Raw genomic sequence first — 23399 nt, 5'->3', positions numbered from 1 at the left:
AACTTAGTATCATCTGCAAAAATAGAGATGTTGCTGTTTAATCCTAGCTCCAAGTCATTTATAAAAATATTAAAAAGAATAGGGCCCAGCACTGATCCCTGGGGTACTCCACTGATTACTTTTGTCCAATCTGAGTATGATCCATTTACTACTACTCGTTGCTCCCTATCTTTTATCCAGTTATTTATCCACAAACTAACATTTTCAGCTATTCCCAGTCCCTTAATTTTGTGCATTAATCTCTCATGTGGCACTGTATCAAATGCCTTTGCAAAATCTAAGTATATCACATCAACTGATTCCCCTTTATCTATATTTTTACTTACTTCCTCATAGAATCTAATTAGATTAGTTTGACATGATCTATTTCTCATAAAACCATGCTGTCTAGAACTCATAATCTTGTTTACACGAATATGCTCATCAATATAATCCCTTCAAATATCTTCCCCACTATTGATGTCAGACTAACTGGTCTATAGCTTCCTGGATCATCCCTACTTCCCTTTTTGAAGAGTGGCACCACATCAACTTTACGCCAATCCTTGGATACCATGCCTGAGGATAATGAGTCCTAAAAAATTAAGAGTAGAGGTTTGTCTATAACAGTGCTAAGTTCCCTCAACACCCTTGTGTGTATTCCATCTAGGCCTGGAGTTTTATTTACCTTAAAGGGACACTGAACCCAAATTTTTTATTTTGTGATTCATAAAGAGCAAGCAATTTAAGCAACTTTCTAATTTACTCCTATTATTAATTTTTCTTCGTTCTCTTGCTTTCTTTATTTGAAAAAGAAGACATCTAAGCTAAGGAGCCAGCCACTTTGTGGTTTAGAACCATGGACAGCACTTGTTTATTGGTGCTGTCCAATCAGCAAAGACAACCCAGATTGTTCAACAAAAATGGGCCGGCATCTAAACTTAAATTCTTGCTTTTCAAATAAAGATACTAAGAGAATAAAGAAAATTTGACAATAGGAGTAAATTAGAAAGATGCTTAAAATTGCATGCTCTATCTGTATCATGAATGAAAAAATTTGGGTACAGTGTCCCTTTAATATTATCCAATTTGTTCCTGATATCCTCTATACATAACCCAATTAATGGTATGGGCTGGCATGTTCTATTTTCTTCCAAAGTATCATCCAATGGTTCCTCTCTTGTGTATACTGAAGAAAAAAAACTGGTTTAGTATCTCAGCCTTCTCCCTGTCACTGTTAATCATGCTACCCTCCCCGCATTTTAATGTACCTATATTGTCTTTCTTAGATTTTTTGCTATTTATGTAATTAAAGAATCTTTTAGGGTTAGATTTAGAATCCTTTGCAATTCATTTTTCATTTTCAATTTTGGCTAATCTGATTGCTTTTTTGCATGCTTTGTTACAGTCCTTATAAATATGGAATTTTGAGTCTGTACTATTTTCTTTGAATAATTTAAATGCCCTACGTTTTTTCCTAATTTCTCTTAACACATTTATATTCAGCCACATTGGCTTGGATTTTTTATTTTTATTTTTATAACCATATGGTATTTTTTGATATGTATATTTATTTAACAAAGTTTTAAATGTTATCCATTTATCCTCTGTATTTTTATTAGAGAATACTTTGTCCCAATTTATGTTATTTAATGATTTCCTTAAATCATTGATTTTTGCCTTCTTAAAATTAAAAGTCTTGCTCAAACCTTTAAGACACTGCTTATGAAAAGATATTTCAAATGTGACCATGTTATGATCACTGTTACCCAAATGTTCTTTGACTTCTATGTTTGATATTATATCTGTATTATTTGATAGCACTAAATCCAATTTAGCGTTACTCCTAGTTGGCTCCTCTATTAATTGTGGCAAGAAGTTATCCCTGAGAACATTTATAAATCTATCCCCCTTTAACTGAATTACTACAGGGAGTGCAGAATTATTAGGCAAGTTGTATTTTTGAGGATTAATTTTATTATTGAACAACAACCATGTTCTCAATGAACCCAAAAAACTCATTAATATCAAAGTTGAATAGTTTTGGAAGTAGTTTTTAGTTTGTTTTTAGTTATAGCTATTTTAGGGGGATATCTGTGTGTGCAGGTGACTATTACTGTGCATAATTATTAGGCAACTTAACAAAAAACAAAGATATACCCATTTCAATTATTTATTTTTACCAGTGAAACCAATATAACATCTCAACATTCACAAATATACATTTCTGACATTCAAAAACAAAACAAAAACAAATCAGTGACCAATATAGCCACCTTTCTTTGCAAGGACACTCAAAAGCCTGCCATCCATGGATTCTGTCAGTGTTTTGATCTGTTCACCATCAACATTGCGTGCAGCAGCAACCACAGCCTCCCAGACACTGTTCAGAGAGGTGTACTGTTTTCCCTCCTTGTAAATCTCACATTTGATGATGGACCACAGGTTCTCAATGGGGTTCAGATCAGGTGAACAAGGAGGCCATGTCATTAGATTTTCTTCTTTTATACCATTTCTTGCCAGCCACGCTGTGGAGTACTTGGACGCGTGTGATGGAGCATTGTCCTGCATGAAAATCATGTTTTTCTTGAAGGATGCAGACTTCTTCCTGTAACACTGCTTGAAGAAGGTGTCTTCCAGAAACTGGCAGTAGGACTGGGAGTTGAGCTTGACTCCATCCTCAACCCGAAAAGACCCCACAAGCTCATCTTTGATGATACCAGCCCAAACCAGTACTCCACCTCCACCTTGCTGGCGTCTGAGTCGGACTGGAGCTCTCTGCCCTTTACCAATCCAGCCACGGGCCCATCAAGACTCACTCTCATTTCATCAGTCCATAAAACCTTAGAAAAATCAGTCTTGAGATATTTCTTGGCCCAGTCTTGACGTTTCAGCTTGTGTGTCTTGTTCAGTGGTGGTCGTCTTTCAGCCTTTCTTACCTTGGCCATGTCTCTGAGTATTGCACACCTTGTGCTTTTGGGCACTCCAGTGATGTTGCAGCTCTGAAATATGGCCAAACTGGTGGCAAGTGGCATCTTGGCAGCTGCACGCTTGACTTTTCTCAGTTCATGGGCAGTTATTTTGCGCCTTGGTTTTTCCACACGCTTCTTGCGACCCTGTTGACTATTTTGAAAGAAACGCTTGATTGTTCGATGATCACGCTTCAGAAGCTTTGCAATTTTAAGAGTGCTGCATCCCTCTGCAAGATATCTCACTATTTTTGACTTTTCTGAGCCTGTCAAGTCTTTCTTTTGACCCATTTTGCCAAAGGAAAGGAAGTTGCCTAATAATTATGCACACCTGATATAGGGTGTTGATGTCATTAGACCACACCCCTTCTCATTACAGAGATGCACATCACCTAATATGCTTAATTGGTAGTAGGCTTTCGAGCCTATACAGCTTGGAGTAAGACAACATGCATAAAGAGGATGATGTTGTCAAAATACTCATTTGCCTAATAATTCTGCACTCCCTGTAGTTTCATTGGCCCAGTTTATATCAGGGTAGTTAAAATCTCCCATAATTACAGCACTGTTATTAGCAGCCTTACCTATTTGTATTAGTAGTTGAGTTTCATCCAGGTCACTAATGTTGGGGGGCTTGTAGCATGTTCCTAGTAATATTTTTTTAGGATTTTCCTGTGTTTTCATGTGCTTTCTGCTGATACTTGGTGTGCTTTCCTCCATACTTCATAATGTGACATTTCTTAAGTCATCTCTTTCTTGAGATATCAAAGGACTGACAGATTCACAGACTGATCTCTCTATTCCATTGTGTTCTAACTGACCCTCCCCCCCTTTGCCTAGTTTAAAAGATTCTCTAAACTTGCTACCATCCTTTCCCCCAACACACCTGCACCCATGTCATTTAGATGCAATCCATCCTTACTGTACAAATTATCCCTAAGTGAAAAGTCAGCCCAGTGCTCTAAAAAGTCAAACCCCTCATTTTTACACCATGTTTTTAACCATGAATTAACAGACCTTAGCTCCTTCTGCCTTACTGAATTAGCACACTGCACTGGTAATATCTCAGAAAATATTACTTTGGGGGTCCTTGCTTTAAGCTTGCTACCTAACTCCCTGAAGTCATTTTTTAGGACTCTCCATCCCCCGCTGATTCCTTCATTAGTACCAATATGTACCATGACTGCAGGATCAGACCCACATCCCTCTAACAATCTATCAATACGCTCCACAATATGCCTAACACGAGCCCCTGGAAGACAGCAAACTGTTCTATTTAAGGGGTCTGGATGACAAATTACCCTATCAACCTTCCTAATAATAGTCTCCTACCACCAACATCTGTCTCAGGCCCTGACTTGTATGCCCCTCTTCCATGACTGAAGGACTGTTAACTATAGTATGCCCCTCTACCATGTCTAAAGGACTGCCCACCATAGTATGCTGCTCTTCCACAACTAAAGGACTGAAAATATATTTATAGAACGGTATACACCAAATTTCATATAACTGCATGTAATAGACACTACTATAAAGAAGAATATTCACAGATACTGATATAAAAATCTAGTATAAAACCTTTTAAAAACTGCGGCGTAACTGACTACAACTGGTTACAACATCACTAAATTGCACAGCATCATAGTATTGATTTAACATTAACCTGCACCCAAGATATTGCCCATTACAGCAAAGCACTTGACAGCAAACATGAATGAAGAAAAGACGTGGCAACGACATGATGCTCACTTTTGGAAAATTGAGGCCCTTATGCAGAGGTTAAAGGACAAAGCACCATCGGAATATATGATACAGCTTCTGTACCACAAACATCTTTTGTAGAGCTCACAGAAGCCATACAATCGACAAGCAATCCACTGGATGAGTACTGCGGTAGTCTGAAGCAAACACCCAGCACTGTTAAACAAGTTGCGCAACAGGTGAAACAGAAAATGGGCCCTTCAGTTTATACCCCAGGTGATACTAAAGCAACTTAAAACCAAAAGGCAAAGTATGAGAAACGTACCAACAGTTCCTCGTCTCACACTATAAGCGAAACACATCTGCAGATAAGCTGTTTATAGCTAAACACCATGTGATTGATCGACCACTCAAAAGGCCTTGGCATGTGGAAGAAACCTTTACTTCATCATGGCACAGAGCCTCCGGAGATACAGGGCCGCCTCTGCGCGGCATTATCTATGATATCCCACATTTCGAGCACAGCACTAAAGATCTATGTTCAATTGGGCATATTAGAAGAATCTCCACAGACGGGAGAACAATTACGAGTGGATGCGGCCTTGCGTGAGTTTGTGGGGGTTCTCGGGAGGCCGCAATTACAAAATTAATATATCCAAGGCCAGTGACCGCTGCTACGACAGATGTGTATATGGAGAGCTGCAATCGCACTGGGGCATTTCACAAACTAATCAGTAACTCACAATTGGCAGGTGCTACTGGAGGGGCCTCACATGAAGCAAGCTCAGGATGCTTTTTCACATTAGAATTTTGCAACACATTCCCGCAAGGAAATCCTTCCTCTTTTATAGAGACTTACGCTTATTTACACACCAAATCCTGAGGATGATAAGGTAACAATACCCTGAAAACACGGACCACCATAACATGGGGGCATGATCCACAAAAGCGGGACATTTAATGGTGCTCAGTGTAAATAGTGTGCTCCTTTACAGTTTAATTTGTATATGATATTTTTTCTGAAGTTTATTCCTGTTAGAAAAGTTTATTGACCTGATATAGCTCTAGTTACTATTTTGAAACCTTAGACCTGGTAACAATTTTTACTGCCATACACATCATAATGATCGAACAACAAGCACGGACACTAATACACCCACAATGCTTATAATATACAAGTACAATTTCCTGTGGCTAGCGGCCGGAGCCGCAGGAGATGAAAATAACATAAAACATTTGTTGTCTCAGCAAGTGGGAGATTACAGCGTAATACTGCTCTTGTTTATAATTATTTCAGCACTGGTGTCCAAGCCCCTAGCTCGTTCACCCAACATGTTCATTCTCTTTCTTAGAACACTATCAATATATTAAACAGGCCCTTTGCACAACATTCAACCTGTAGATATGTTCTCTTTTTATTTTCTAGAAGGATGCAGGTCAGAACAGGATGCAATGTATCTTTGTTATTATATCAACATTGTATGGTCTAGTTGTGGTCCCTAACTGGGATATTTCATTATGTTTGAATCTCATAGCTAAGTTTTCCCTTTTCCCTTTCCCTTTTTTTTAATTTTATTTATCTATTCATTATCTTATCCATATAAAATACCTTCTTCCATATTTATACTTTAACATGGTTGACCCAAGAGTGGTCAGCTTTGCTATTGGAGGGGACAAAAATGAGGACAGCAAGTTTTCAAAACAAAACCTGTACTAACAAAAATAGTACATATCAACATAAGCATTATAACCGTATTGTGTATTTCTATATAAGCATGTCAAATGTACCTCAATAAAAATTATTAGAAATGTTAAAAACGTCTTTAGAAGCTGCCTGTTTAGCACTGTTGATGAGGTTAGGCTGGGACACCCAGTGAAAGGGGCTGGAAAATAAGGATGAGCAGACAATCCCCTCTCCCCCCTTCCCTGCATATGAAAAGACCCATTAGAGAAACAGAAGCAAGCTTGAATCTGTAGACATCAGTATACTTCTAAAACATTGGAGCTTGGTTAGAAGTCTGAAAATTAGCATAATGTTATTTAAATATAAGCAAAACTATTAATGTTTTACAAAAATACCACCAGAAAGGCTATATAAATGTATCATCTACAAAACATTTATGCAAAGAAAAATCTAGTGTACAATGTCCCTTTAATTAGCATAGTATTGAGGTTATTCCCCGCCTCTCTCTAGTCATGGGTGCTGCCATGTTATAATCTAGATTTCACTGGATCCCAGTGTCTACGTGTTTCCACATCTACAGCAACTCTCCTTCAGATACCTGCAGTAAAATGGAAATTACTTTAAGGTCACTCTAAGATTATATGGTCTTTGTTATATACAAAGGTGTATGACTTTATAAATATGTGGCATATATTTACTCATTAGGTATGGGACTTTCATATGTATTGTTCTGTATGTTTTGGTAGGTATAGTTTAAAACTTTTTTGCGCTGCCTTATTGGGGTAAGCCCTTGCTCCTAGGATATTTTCCCCAAAATATCTAGTTTTGGTGTACAGGAGGAGTGTGGGTTTAGGAGTATGAGGCTCAAATGAATGCTTGTACCCTTGTATGAGAGTAAGTGATAGAATTTTTGTAGTCTATTTCAGATGTGTTAAAAATATGATTAAAATATGATGCCAGTCTTACAACGTGTTTGTTTAATTGAATAATCTTTTATTAGTTAAAGGAGAATCAAATATAAATATACATTTAAAACATATATGTCTGTACCCTTAATCGGTGGTTATGTGGAAGAACCTGTATAGGTTTTGTCAGATATTTGATTTGTGGTAGAAAAAAATGGTAATCCTGTAATAGGACAATGATTGGATTTTATAGGACTAATCTAAGTGTTGTACCTAGTACATAGAATACCTAGTGCAATAGCCTAAAATAGTCAAAATACAACAATAAAACAGTATTGCATTCGTACAGGATTATTGGTAAAAGAGTTGATATATTCTGCTAGCTCTTAATTCTTAATTATTGATAAAAATAAAACTTAATTATTGATAGAAACTAAAACCTAAAAAATATATAAAACCTAAAAAATATATAAAATATATAGGACAATGATTAGATACTGAACAATGGTTTTCTGGTCGGCCGACAGGTAAAAAAGTAATGTTATACAAAGTTGATGCCCAATTTTGGTTTTAAATACCACCGGTGGATTTAAATGCAAATGTTCAAAAGTCTTTGATAAAATGTGTCCACTTTGTTGAAATATTACCAGAGCTCTACGGTCTAAAGAGGGGTAAACAGTAAGGAGCGGTGTTTACCCCTCTTTAGACCGTAGAGCTCTGGTAATATTTCAACACATAGTAACAACGAGAGGAGGATACAGAAAAGACCTCGCAACATTACATCAATATATTCTATATAAGGAGTACAGCTTAAATTTAGAAGTAACAAAGTGGACACATTTTATCAAAGACTTTTGAACATTTGCATTTAAATCCACCGGTGGTATTTAAAACCAAAATTGGGCATCAACTTTGTATAACATTACTTTTTTACCTGTCGGCCGACCAGAAAACCATTGTTCAGTATCTCATCCTTGTCCTATATATTTTATATATTTTTTAGGTTTTATATATTTTTTAGGTTTTAGTTTCTATCAATAATTAAGTTTTATTTTTATCAATAATTAAGAATTAAGAGCTAGCAGAATATATCAACTCTTTTACCACTAATCCTGTACGAATGCAATACTGTTTTATTGTTGTATTTTGACTATTTTAGGCTATTGCACTAGGTATTCTATGTACTAGGTACATTAGTCCTATAAAATCCAATCATTGTCCTATTACAGGATTACCATTTTTTTCTACCACAAATCAAATATCTGACAAAACCTATACAGGTTCTTCCACATAACCACCGATTAAGGGTACAGACATATATGTTTTAAATGTATATTTATATTTGATTCTCCTTCACCTAATAAAAGATTATTCAATTAAACAAACACGTTGTAAGACTGGCATCATATTTTAATCATATTTTTAACACATCTGAAACAGACTACAAAAATTCTATCACTTACTCTCATACAAGGGTACAAGCATTCATTTGCGCCCCATACTCCTAAACCCACACTCCTCTTGTTCTGTATGTTAATTGTGTGAGATTTTATTACTACAAAAAAATATTATTTTCAACAGAGATTTCTATATATTTGTGGATTAATTGCAGCTTGGACATTTTCAATTATATGTGGTGTTGGTTTTTAATCAATATATAGTTTTATTGATTTATTTTTGTTGCTGCGGGATAGTAAAGCATGAAATTAATATTATAAATTTCAAAAAACAAGCATGATATTTTATGCTTACGTTTTTTAACCTATTTTTGGTCATAGACACATTGAAAATTATATATATTAAGTATTAGAATTTCCAAACCCGATATTTTCTTACATGATTCAGATAGAGCATGCAATTTTAAACAACTTTCTAATTTACTCCTATTATATTTTTTCTTCGTTCTCTTGCTATCTTTATTTGAAAAAGCATGAATCTAAGCTAAGGAGCCGGCCCATTTTTGCTTCAGCACCTGGGATGCGCTTGCTGATTGGTGGCTAAATGTAGCCATTAATCAGCAAGCGCTATCCAGTGTACTGAACCAAAAATGTAAATTAGAAATTGCATGCTCTATCTGAATCATGAAAGAAAACAATTGGGTTTAGTATCCCTTTAATTTAACTTATAATTTAATGCAAATATATTTTTTAGATTTTTTCCTACATTTATTATTTAATCTATCTAATTATATATCCATCTATCCCCCTATCTAGATATATATCTACTGTATATACCCATATTTTTATTTTGCTCACCCCTCCAGTTTTTTTCTCTCTCTCTCTCTCTCTCTCTCTCTCTCTCTCTCTCTCTCTCTCTCTCTCTCTCTCTCTCTCTCTCTCTCTCTCTCTCTCTCTCTGATAAACTCTTCTGAGTGAAATACATTTTAAAAGGATAAAGCTAAAATATCTCTCTGGATTAAAAATGAAGAAGGTGCATGGATCATAGTTCTAAGAAATGTGTCTTCAAAGTATCCACCACCAATCCTTTCTCCCTTGCATGTCTGAGCCAAAAGACTTCTAAGCTTTCATTTTTTATAATACGCATGCCTCACATGATGCTCAACTGAGAAAGAATAGATTTTCAATTCCTAACCTCTTTGATCACTGTCACAATATACCAATAGACTAGGAATTAGCACTTGCTAAAATATATAGAGAATCTCCTTATTTGGTAAAAAGATACTTTTTAGTTTATCAGAAATAATAGAGGTTGGAGGAGAACATCTTTTGAGGTGAAGAAATACAATTGTTAAAGACAATATAAAAAAACATTTGCAATTGATGTAATATAGTATTCAACTTTGCCAACAAATCAATCGTGACCGTAGATCAAAGGGACTCTGAACCCAAATTTTTTCTTTTGTGATTCAGATAGAGAATTTTAAGCAACTTTCAATTTTAAACACTTTCAATTCAATTTTAAGCAACTTTCTAATTTACTCCTATTATTATTATTTTGTTTCGTTCTCTTGCTATCTTTATTTGAAAAAAAGGCATCTAAGTTTTTTTTTTTTTTAATTCAGACTCTGGACAGCACTTTTTATTGGTGGATGAATGTATCCACCAATCAGCAAGGACAACCCAGGTTGTTCACCAAAAATGGTCCGGCATCTAAACTTACATTCTTGCATTTCAAATAAAGATACCAAGAGAATGAAGAAAATTGGATAATAGGAGTAAATTAGAAAGTTGCTTAAAATTTCACGAAATAAAAAATTTGGGTTCAGTGTCCCTTTAACAACGACACATTGAAAGGTCATTCAGGGTGGGAAATGTCTGCTATCTGACAGCTTCTGTCCTTCTAACCCATTTTTCTGTGACACCCATAGCTCATAATGAGCAGTTTGATCAGTCTATGGGGCCGATTTATAAAGCCCTGTATGCATCTCTATGCATCTGTTTCCACACAAGTCTTCAGGCTCGCTGGAAACAGGAGTTAAGAAGTAGCGGTCTTAAGTCTTATCTCCTGATAAATGCATAAAAACAAGAACATAAGAGCAGGGTGGAAAATTGTCAACAGTCAGGAAACTTTGGCTCCTAAAATATTCTAGTTCTGGATTATTGTATCCCGTTAAATGTCAGTAGTTTACAAAGATAAATGATTTTACCACATTGACTGTCAGTAATACATATATTATTTTGTACTGTCAGTAACACACACTACAATGCCTTTTTTTCCCCTTTAACTCCACTATTAAAGATATAATTTTACCTTCCTCCTTGGCTGCCAGTAACACACAGAGAACTATAAGTATACTCCTATGGCTGTCAGTAATGCACACAGACAGCAATTGTACACACCTTGGCTGCCAGTAAAACACACAGAACTATAAGTATACTCTTATGGCTGTCAGTAATGGACACAAACAGCAATTGTACACACCTTGGTTGCCAGTAACATACACAGAACTATAATCTACTCCTTTGGCGGAGGCGTGTCCGGGCAGCAGCCATGCTAGGAGGGAAAAATGGGAGCTCTTCACTTATCACACAATAATCTGCTAATTATCCTGTTTCAAGGACAAGTAATACCAACATGTGTTGCCCTGGATGGTACTAATATTATATAAATAGTACAGTTGGGAGCTCTATTTTGGCCTAATCAAGATTCCAGTTGTGGCCCTTGTTCTGGTTGCCACCTCTCCCCTGTTACCTGGTGAAAAGCAGTTGACATCGTACTGCAGGAATAAACTCGCCTAGACATTCGATTAGCAGCACACCAGCTAATCAATTTTCATATTCCTGGGGGATAAGGTAAAGAAAAGAAACACTTTCAAAAGCACGCGCAACACTTGATCAAAATGGAGGCGGACGTCATCGCTGCACTTACTGCATTGGAACTGGCAATGGACACGCAATTTAAACTTGTCGCATCATATGTTCCTTTTACGCAATAGAGTGCCTAACTCACTTAGCCATGAGGCTTGTCAACCAATATCTTACCCTGTGATGGCAGAAGGCAGGAGTGACACATCGCTATTAGACCCGGCTGAAACTTCTGAAGCCCGATCTCTTACTGAGCCCAGTATATATTCTGAGCGGACCAAGGGGGTCCATCTTCGAGCGATCCTCTCTGCTAATCCGGAAGCTCAGTTGGACGAGTGCTATGAGGTTGCTGCAGTGCCACTGGAGCCTACAGCGAAGCTGCCGATTGTGACGGGACCAGAGCTTAGCCCTATAACAGTAGAGTACACAACGCATCACCTCATACATGCTCAATGTCATGCAGCCCGTCGGATCCTAAAGACAGGCAATAAGAGTTTTTTAAAAGTCACTTGCTACGGCAGCTCATTAACCCTGATGACTCATCCTTCATGTTGCCTTCTCCCCAGTGTTTTGCCAACAGGTTTATATAGAGAGATCTGGAGGGAAAGCGGAGAGACAAGCCCTACTACTTACAGCCCTCAATCACTAAAGGAGGGCATAGACTGACATTCTGGACATGTCCTACTAGTGGATATTGCGAGCTCCTGGAACGCTGATATTTGCTATTTCCCCAAATGTGGGGTTTCATGTTCATGTTAATTTCTGGTGTTCTCTTTATATTTAGATGTTCATCTGTTACCGCACCATTACTGTTTTTTTTTCTTTCTCTGTTTTATATTACCTTCTATATTGTTGAGACTATGTATGTAAACTGATACAAATTCATGCTCTAGTCAACCCCTACTGACCCTAATTTATTATGCGGTTGTTGTTCCAGGCATGTTACACAAGTATATGATATTCTACTTGGAACTTCAAAACAGGGTCTAAACCTTTTTTATTTAACATATTCATACTGTACACCTAAAATACTGAGGAGTTACTACATTTATCCTAAATGCCTTTATTCTCCCTTGGAATGATAAGCAACTGACGCCCTCTATGACAAATGATCCCTCCATACTTTAAATTTCTATACGCAAGGAGCTGAGTCTTCTATATCTGCCCTTGCTGAATGTCTATAATATATTCCAGCCCAAGGTACCTACTGTCCAACACTACATCATGCTGTTACCTGTCTCTTTATACTTCAAAGTTAAGTCATAAAATTGAATTTTGTTGGTACTGCTATATTAGTATTATTTTGGTGCTTATATAAACAGAGATGATGTTATAATACATAGAAACCACACCCCTATATACATGGGAGGAGGGAGGTATTACTTCCTCCTGCTTAATCTTAGAAGACATAACTCCTATTTCTCTCTCAGCTGGTGAGGGAGTTGGGAGATAGAATGTGACAGCCAGAGGGGTTTCCTATTGCCTATCTTTATTTCTATGTATGTAGTTACGTATTGCTGATATTACTGATATGCCTTCACCCAGCACCGCTAATGAGAATCTGCAGGAATTATTACATACTCCACACGAAACTCTCTATCATAATAGTTTAAGGCGTAAGGGTGTGATCAATTCTCTACTATTACTTATTAATGTGGCTCAGGCTCTGTGTTAATTATTGTGTCAACAAGTATGTGCATATACTTTTATGTGTTTGAAAGATGCAAATGTGATGGATTTACTATGCTTTGCTCATAATTGTAGTGGTATCAAGATGGAATATCTAGATGACATTGTCCGAATATCCTCACTAGAATAGATTTCCTGTTATATAGATGTATTTCTTTGCATAATTTACCTGGTTCACAGTACCTTGCCATATATGGTCCTCTTAGGTCTAGGGGACTGAATGAATGCATAATGGAGGTTAACAAAATCAACTATATGTGATATCTAGAACGCCTATAACACCCACGTATCCCACTTTGTGCATCTCATGAAGGCCCCATGTGCTAATTTATAACTCCTACATTCTAGGTTATACTCGCTCTGAGACATACTTAATCAATGACATCCCACTCCATTTCCCAGCACATGGAGTGTCTTTCAACTATGTTAAGATATACATGGAAGCCCTCCATGGTCATACACTACACAGTTTTATAAGAACATCTTTTATAACTCACCTATAATTTAATCCCCAACCTTCATCTGTTAGATCCTTTGGGTCCTCCCCTAGATAAGAGTATGCACCCTTTTAAATTTATCCTGATCCACGTAACTATATCACCATATCATAAAACCTCCCGGATAACTCTCCATCGCCCTCCCCCTTATTATTAAAGCAGCTTTTGTCTGCTGACTACCCCCCAAAGTTTTTCATACTATTGCTCATTAATTCCCTGCCCCATCAAATAAAGAGATTTCGTAAGGCTAAGTTCATCTACATATTCATTGGTGAAGTTTTGGAATGTCGAACAGATAGGTGTCTTGAAAATCTATAATTGAAAATCTCCTTGTTCATCTTTCATTCTAGCACACAACCATAGCTTACCATATCATACAACACAGTTGTTGACCACTTATTTAACGGCAAATTCTCTATCCTACCGTTGTCATAACAAGCTTACAAGCATTTTGTATAATGTATATTCAATCACCTACAATATCCACTCTCCTGTATTATGTACTATGTATATTTTTTAATGATGTAAATGGACATGTGTTATCTTATGTACTTGCCAACAATCTCAATAAAAAACTTTTGTTAAAAAAAAAAAAGTTATATGCATACAATTCCCACATAGTAATTATATAAAAAAATTACAAAGCAAAAGTACTAAAAAATATTTTTGTATAGCGAGTATTTGAGAAAAATGAATGTTAAATAATCTACTCCTTTGGCTGTCAATTATGTACACATACAGCAATTGTACACACCTTATCTGCCAGTAACACACACAGAACTATACGTATACTCCCACTTGGGAATTATAGGGGTTTTTCTTCGTTCTTTTGCTATCATTATTTGAAAAAGAAGGCATCTAAGCTTTTTTTTGGTTTCAGTACTCTGGACAGCACTTTTTTAATTGGTGGATGAATGTATCCACCAATCAGCAAGGACAACCCAGGTTGTTCACCAAAAATGGGCCGGCATCTAAACTTACATTCTTGCATTTCAAATAAAGATACCAAGAGAATGAAGAAAATTTGATAATAGTAGTAAATTAGAAAGTTGCTTAAAATTTCATGCTCAATCTGAATCACGAAAGAATTTTTTTGGGTACAGTGTCCCTTTAAAGCTAATTTACAACTTTATCCAGACCCAGACATATGGTAGGACCCCACTTTTTGCACTCCAATAAAATTGCATTATATGTCTGCATGAACTATGCTCTGTCTGATTTAATTTTAAGTGTATTCTACTGTGAAGGAATTTGGAACAAATTGCATGGTTACAAAACTGTGCTTTTGTGAACTTCCTGCATAAACATAACATTTACATTCACTTATGTTGTACAATTTTAGCTCATTAAAACAAAACACTCTACTAGGTGTAATGTTATACTGAGAAAAAATAAACATTTTGCTATATCTCAAAAGTAAAAAAAGTTAATATACTGTGTCCTAATTATTTTATTTTAAAAATTGTGCTTTTTTAAAAGACATTCTGCAGCTCAAATTACTATTTTTTTTTTAAAGCATTTAATTATGCCTTAGTGACTGTAGCTTGCTCTGTGTTTAATCCCCACAAAGGGGTTTATCACTTAGGTAAAATAGTAGCTACAATCAGTGTTCCCTCTTAGGTCACATTTTGTGATCGTCCCAGCAGTGAAACAGTTAATAATGGAACCATACCTTGCGTTCTGCATTGTGTAGTGTTTCTTAACAAGTCTGTGTAAAGTTACCATCAGACCCTTCCACCAGTCTTGACTATTTTACTATCTATAGCAACACATTTTTTGAGTATATTTAACTATTTGGTGATATTTAGACCCTAGACTGGACATGTAATTGACCCCAAAACATAAACAATAAAAAATGCAGATTGTCACATAAAACTAATATATCCATTTTGAATCTTGAATTGATGCAGAAACTGCAAAGTAAATTATAAAATTATCAAAGATATTAGTTGTTTTTAAATTATTCTTATCCTAACGATACCAGGACAACACAACACTAACACAGATTCTACAGAATCATTCCAATTTTGACGTAAAATCCATCTTAATGTAAATTAAATCTGCAGTAACTTAATCATGATGCAAAATTTTCCTTTTGATCATGGATTTAAGAAAGAGAAAGCAATTACCACAGCTTATGTTTATTAGACACAGAGCTTCTGTGCTGAGCTTGATTACAAAATGCCAGTGTTCCAAAATAAATACATAAATAAAAAGCTAAAATAAACCAAGTTGTGGTCTCACACCTCCCAGTAGCTATTAGGCTGTTTGAGGATTATTTACCAATCCCATAAACTGTTTGACATTAATAAAGCATATGACAACCTTGAATTAAACGTTAACTCTTTAACTATCATGCTGCCACTGGGTTAATAGAATATGAACTTGAATTCAAACAAGCATGATATCGTAACCTATTTTCAGGATTGAAGTGGTGTCAATTACAAACTTAATTCCCTATGGAAGCGAATAGGTTAATATATGAAAGCAAAAAGTAATTACTCTTTTAATATAAGAAGCTGTGTTAGACTTCACACGTAGGGTCCAGTGCCCTGAATAAGAAAATCATGAGGTGTATAGAAAATAGACAGTGGGTTTTGAGACAGATTTGTTGTAAACAGAGCTGGATAAAAGGAAACAGCTAAATACTGAAGCTTTTACGGAATATGACTCTCTCACATTGACTAATAACCTTGAATTGTAAATTACAGAATGCTGGCCAATATAATCCTGACTAGGTCTGAAGTTTATATTGCCAAGCAACTATTGTGACACTGAAAATGTAGACATTGTGATTCTCTGGCAAATAATTATTGCCTGCACATAGCTATATTAAAGGGTCCCCTGTTCTGGATAGTGTTTGTTTTAGCTATTAATGGTTACAGTAAAATTAAGGATTCTAATTTATGATCTGCTGTGCAGATGAATATATATATATATATATATATATATATATATATATATATATATATATATATATATATATATATATATATATATATAATATTTATGTAAATAGTCTGTTTGCTGCTGTGGAGAGCAAGATAAATGACACAGGTACAAACCCCTTTAGCCAATCTGCTTGGGGCTGAAAAAGGTTTGGATTTCTGTATAGTTTGGAGTTCAGAATATTTGTATATTTGCATCTTAAAATGGGACAGATTAGAGAGGGGATGGGACAATATCTTATTTCATTTTAACAATATTTACAGGTCATTATAAAGCTTATACATGTAACCTAAAGGTAATTTTATATATATGTTGTTACTTTTGTATACATAGTACTGTCAGAAAGGTAATTGTTACTTTAAATAAACAAATACAGACTTGTATTTGCATTTTAGAACACATAAACCAAATCAAAGATGCAAACAGAAAAAAATTGTGACAATGGAAGGGGAAAATAGTTTTTTTTTTTCATTTAAAAAACAAACAAAAAACATATAACATTTTGGGGATTTGTAACTGTATTATACAAACAATGTAGCCACTATGAATTTTATGTAGAGCCATAGGTATCTGTAGTTAGTTGATAAATAGATATAATTATATCCACAGAATGCAACAAGATTTACTAGAGTCATCAATATCTAGTAGAGAGTTATACTGAGAGACAGGAAAGAGAGATGAGATAGGTAGGTAACTAGATGATCGGCAGTTAGAAAGACAGACATGTTGATCCATCACCAAATGTATTGTTGTCATTGTTTTTACACCTAGCCCTACAACATTTCAGCACATTGCACAATTTAATGCAAATAGTTAATGCTGCTGATGTATCATTTTCCTTTTAATAAACCTTCCATTAATAAACTTCTCTGAATTTAGAGAATAGCTTATGGTAAATCTATAGAGCCTATAAATATAATTCCTTCTTATGTAGTGCTGTTTAAGACAGGTCATCAAACACATGGCATATTCATTCCAGTTGAAAAAGCTTATCCTCTCAAAACACACACACATCAATTAACTTAATTAAAGAGACATGAAACCCAAACATTTTCTTTCATGATTCAGATAGAGAATACAATTTTAAACAACTTTACAATTTACTTCTATTATTTAATTTGCTTCCTTCTCTTTTTATTCTTTGCTGAAAGTTTTATCTAGAGAAGCTCAGGAGCAGCAGAGAACCTAGGTCCTAGCTGTTGATTGGTGGCTGCATATATATATATATATATATATATATATATATATATATATATATATAAATTGATTGTGATTGGCTCACCCATGTGTTCAGTTAGAAACCAGTAGTGCATAGCTGCTCCTTCAACAAATGATATCAAGAGAATGAAACAGATTAGATAATAGAAGTAAATTAGAAAGTTATTTACAATTGTATTCTCTATCTGAATCATGAAATAATTTTTTTGGGTTTCATGTCCCTTTAACATAAATAAATTGTTATGAATAAAGTTTTGATATTTTTTTTCTCCTGAAAATAAAATCTATTCATACGTTTCCATAGCTATCTTGAATAGCACTACCGGAACAGGAGCAGAAGATACATTTACTTAAATGTCAATAATTATATAATTAATATTAGCATTTATAACATTTATTAAATAATATCTGCATACTTTTTTTAAAAAAAAAAAAGCTTTTGCTGTGGCCAGATATAAATAACTTCCTATACTAATCAATGAATCATGATGTACAATATTGCAGGGTTAAGGTTCTGGATCCTGTAGGATGCCCCAATTTTTCACTAGACGCAGTAAAATGTGTATTTTTTTGTAGTATCTTTGCCATATAGGGTCAGATTTACGCTGCTAAAATGGTTATTGTAACTGGAGACCTGAAGTACTGTATAGTGTTAGGGCTACAATAAAAGTATATACAAAACATGGATTCTGCAGGATGCACTTTAGCCTCAGTTTTTTTTACTAGGAACAATTAAGCTTAGTTTTGGGGAACTGCGTTTTGATTTTAAAGGGATATAAAGTTTCAAATTGACTTCTATTATAAAATTGTCTTTGTTCCCATGATAGTGTTGAAGAGATACCTAGGTAGGCATCTGGAGCCCAATATGGCAGGAAATAGTGCAGCCACCTAGTGCTCTTGCAAATAAATAATATTCTTGCAAAACTGCTGCCATATAGTGCTCCAGAAATGGTCCGGCTCCTAAGCAAATATCTCTGCGTTTCAACAAAAGATACCAAGAGAATGAAGACAAATGATAATAGACGTAAATTGGAACGTTTTTTAAAATCACACACTCTATCTGAATCATAAAAAAAACATTTTTGGGTTTCTATCCCTTTAAGATCCCTTTAAAGGGACATGAATCACAACATTTTTTTTCATGATAAAAAAAAAAAATCCAGTTTAGTTCTATTATTAAATTTACTTAGTTCATTTGGAATTCTTTTTTTGAAAAACAGGTAATTTGTCTCAGGAGCATGCACGTGTGTGTCTGGAACACTATTTGCCAGCTCTATTTGAATCATGAAAGAAAAATATTGGGTTTCATATCCCTTCACGGACACCAATAGGAAAGCATAGTTTGTGATCTCTTTGGATAAGTAACTGTGTTCCACATTTAATAACTTTTTAAAATTGTTTCATAAATAAGTGACTACATTTTCAATGTATATACAGATGAAAAACTTGTTGAGCTGAATACTATTGCAACACACTATTGTGTAAGATTTTAAAGAATAAACAGAGCATATATGTTTGTTCTGTTTATGCTTTCAGCCATCTGAGTTGATACAGAATTTACTAAAGAAAAAAATCAGTGTTATATTAATCATTTTGGTACTTTATTTGGTGTGTGAAAACTCACTACCAGGGGCATAACATGAAGGGAATGTTTTATTCATAATACTTTGCACATGATCTTGCAATGCATTCTGTCAGTTTCTCTTTAATGAGAAAAGTGGTTTCCATGCCCTATGTCTCTGTGGAAAAACGTTATTTAAAAGGTAGTTGATACATGGGAAGACTTTCAATAGAAGTAATATGGGCAAACACCATTAGGGAATTAAGTAGCAACTAGGATATGTCTTCAGTTAAATTCTATGTTTAAATGATTAACAACATATGTGGATTAAAATAAAAAAGGAAATATACAGGACATTTATTAAGAGCCTAATTGAACCCTTTAATAATAAACTGTATTAAAACAAGACCCCTTGTGTCTTGTGTATCATTTCCTGTTAGTAACCCATAAGAATTATTCTATTAACTAACTGAATGTTAATCTGGCTAACAACAACACAGTACAATATTTTGTGAACAGAAATGTACTGACTCCTTGTGATGTGTGACAAACAGTTTGTGAAAAAAGCATATCATTAAAGTATTAAACATACACAGAGGTTTTGATGCATTGGAAACTGGAAATACACTCTGACAGCATTAGAGAACTTTGACTACAATGGGTTAAGAATCAATGCTCTTTTTGGATGCCATAGAAATCTTTTTCCTTGTCCACCCTGTTACTAGCTGTCACTTTGATGCTATTATGGGGGGCTATTATTCTGCACAGTCTGATTTCTACACACTATCATTATATGGCTAAATCTGGCACCAAGACAGGTTGCCATGGGGAGAAAACAGCATTATATAACCATTGGTATGTTTAGAAGAAGGCTTATTTTAGGACATATGTGGTGAGTGAATGAGCTCAAGAGTCTAAAACCCTGAACTAAAGTGTATTTGTTAATGGACACCTCAACCCCGCTGAATCTGAGTTACATACTGAGAATACAACATCCTAATACACCCGAGTGGTTCTTATTTAGAAAGCTGAAAATTCAAAACATCTGCAAATTCTGGGAAAATTAATTCACCTGTGATGATTATCTCCCTATCCATATATACTATTTTGTCAAATGGCAGCGTTTGGTAAACCTGCATCACACAAAAAACTACTAGATGCTATTAAAGGTGTGCGTGCAGGGGGTAACACCAGTTGTCATTGCTAATGGCGCAAATACCTAGAGATGGGCACTAGATCTGGGTATACCACCTTGTCCTGCTGACATGATTAGTTAAGTAGGAATAGGGTGCTGAAGTGAAGTGTGGATATAAATATACTGATGTGCAATTTAATGTCTTAAACAACAATGAGGGATGGATCTGGTTACTGGATTGTGACCTGTGACAAAAGGATTGCACCAGATGGATTAAATAGATAATCTGACCCTTTTAGATATTGAACAAGGTACCTCATGTACAAGGTATAAGCATACACTTGTAAATAATCATCATATCCTCAAAAAATAAAGGAAATAATTTGTTCTTCAATGAGCAACCTGATAAAGTCTGGAAACAGTTTTGTCTTACAATACCTGACTTAGGGTGACACAAAGATTTAGTACTGATAGTTATACAATATATATACACACATATATAGGCTTACAAAATATATAAAAATATATAGTAACTAACAAATATATTTTGATGTTTGGCTCATTTTAAATTTATGAACATGAAAAGGTATTAATATATTTTTATGACATTTATAAATACATTGCACTTTAAAAGTCCCCTTGGACTCATTAAAGTAAGTGCTCTGCTTATTTTTTAAGTATTATTGTGGTACCTACCTGGATCACAGTTTTGAAAGTAGACATTTCTACAATTTTGGTACAAATTATGTCAGAACCTTTGATTTCCCCCATGGTGAAGATCATAGGTGTGGCCAACAGCAGAGATGCCAGCCATATAAAAGTAACAAGTTTCTTCGTCCTACTCCTAGACATGATACTTTTGGCTTTGAATGGATGGCATATGGCCATATATCGCTCCACACTGAGGCTGGCAATGTTTAGGGCTGTGGCATAGGTGCAGGCATCCCTCAAAAAATAATAGGCCTTGCACACTGTATTGCCAAATGCCCAAGGGTGGTGAACCCAGATAAAGTTGTAGAGTTCTATTGGCATACTGAGAATCAGGATGAGAAGGTCAGAAAGGGCAAGGCTGGCAAGGTGGTAGTGCACTGTACTCTGCAGGTTTTGTAAAGACTTCTTTCTCACTAAGGTGTAAGCAGTGATGGAATTACCAGTGCAACCCACAACAAAAAGGAACACATATATCACTGTAACCAGGATTTTGGAGTAGATGTCCGTGTTCACATCCAGGTCATCCTGTGACATTACCGGTCTAGTGAAGTCTGAGGAGTTGGAGAGATTCATGAAAGCTGTGGTTAGGAAGACAGAGTCTTGGACTTCAGGGTGAAGAGGAACCTGAATGGTTGTGTTAATAAACTTCATGGTTGAGTTGAGATTAGCACTTGGAACTGAAATGTAGTACTTGTGGAGCTTTCAATGATATTTCTGCTACTGGAGCCAGAATTTGTAAAGAAAAGCAGTTGGTTATTAAATGCTGAGGGTGAAATGGAGGGTCATTTGAAGAAAAAAAGAGAAGCAATGATTCCCCAGTAGGGAGTAAGTAACAAGCTAGGCTGGGTTTGTTGTCAAGTCCTCTCTCTACTCCAAAAGATTGAAAAGCTGTAAATGGTATTCCCTCTCTAGAACAACCAGCTCACTGCAGGCATGTTGATCTGGTTTACAGAGAAAAAAATTCTCCCACTCCTGTGGAAAATCTTCCCTATCTACCCTTTTCTCATTTCTCTGTCTCTTTTCTGAAGTCCACGCTCCTCTCAGTCTTTTCATTCACAGAACCTGCCTCTTTTTTCCCACTCTCTATCCCTCTCCTCCCACCCCTTTCTGCATATTTTCCTTCCTCTGCTCTTTTCCTTTTTACATATTGCATTCTCTGTCACTCTCATTCTTGTCAGCTCTCTCTCTCCCGTACGCATTCTGCAGTATATGTATTCATTTCCTTTCCTTTTTTTTTCATATACAAGAATCTATTAGCAAGAACAATTTTCACTGTAAGATAATTGTAAGCAGCTAAACTTTTGGAAACATGTAAGGTGTGCAGTGAGATCAGGGTGTTATAAATCTTTAGTTCCCATAGTAACATTTAGGTTAACTTCTTGAATTTAATAACATTTGTTTTTTTAGTAAAGTAACCCATATATGCTTCAGACGCATAGCACTTGTTTTGCTGCAAATGTAAAGTAACATCCCTCCTTAAAAAAAAATAACAGGGATTCATTCATTCATTCTTAATTATTGTTGCCCTGAGAGCTACAAGTTCGTCTTCCATATAAAGCAATTAAAGCTATCACCTTGACATGAGTCTCTGCACTGAACACTCACATATTCATTATCTGGCAGACCATGAAAAGATAATGTACTATATAAAGCAGCAATGAAAAAGTACCAATTAAATTATTATTTATAAATACATTGTTAAAAAAAAAAAAAGATCTCTTTAATTTGGGATTAGTTCGAAAGTCAGTCAGACATAATTATCTTCTTATTAAGGTAATTTACTTGGGTAGTCTGTCTAAATGCTACTTATTTTATGTGTAATAATACTAATGATTATAATAATGACATAAAGGGATCTTACAAATAAATATAATGTAAATCTGCATCCCATGCAGGTAGGTTATATTATTATTCAGCATGGATTCCAATATATAGTACAATTAATAGATGTAACCTTTGAAATATAGTAAGTTTAAGATCATGTGAAGTGTCTAACAAGTGGTTGTAAAATAATAGAAAAACGTTAATAAAATTAACTTAAACTGATAATTGTTTTATTTTAAAAAGGGGACAAGACTGTAAACTGCAAAAAGGTGCAATAAAAAAATCCCAATAGATCGTTTAAAAAAAATTAAT

General features: G+C 35.2%; 1 protein-coding gene across 1 annotated transcript in view; it reads right to left on the bottom strand.

The window, feature by feature from the left end:
- The window catches only part of NTSR1 (neurotensin receptor 1), a 466932-nt gene extending 445018 nt beyond the window's left edge, over positions 1-21914 (bottom strand). Inside the window, exon 1 of the mRNA XM_053716074.1 lies at positions 21249-21914. Within this exon, the coding sequence (XP_053572049.1) occupies positions 21249-21914 (666 nt within the window). The remainder of the gene's footprint in view (positions 1-21248) is intronic.
- Between the last annotated feature and the right edge of the window lie 1485 nt (positions 21915-23399).

Source organism: Bombina bombina, chromosome 1 (genome assembly GCF_027579735.1).
Source record: "Bombina bombina isolate aBomBom1 chromosome 1, aBomBom1.pri, whole genome shotgun sequence".
Lineage (NCBI taxonomy): Eukaryota > Metazoa > Chordata > Amphibia > Anura > Bombinatoridae > Bombina > Bombina bombina.
This window is presented reverse-complemented; position numbering and strand designations above follow the sequence as displayed.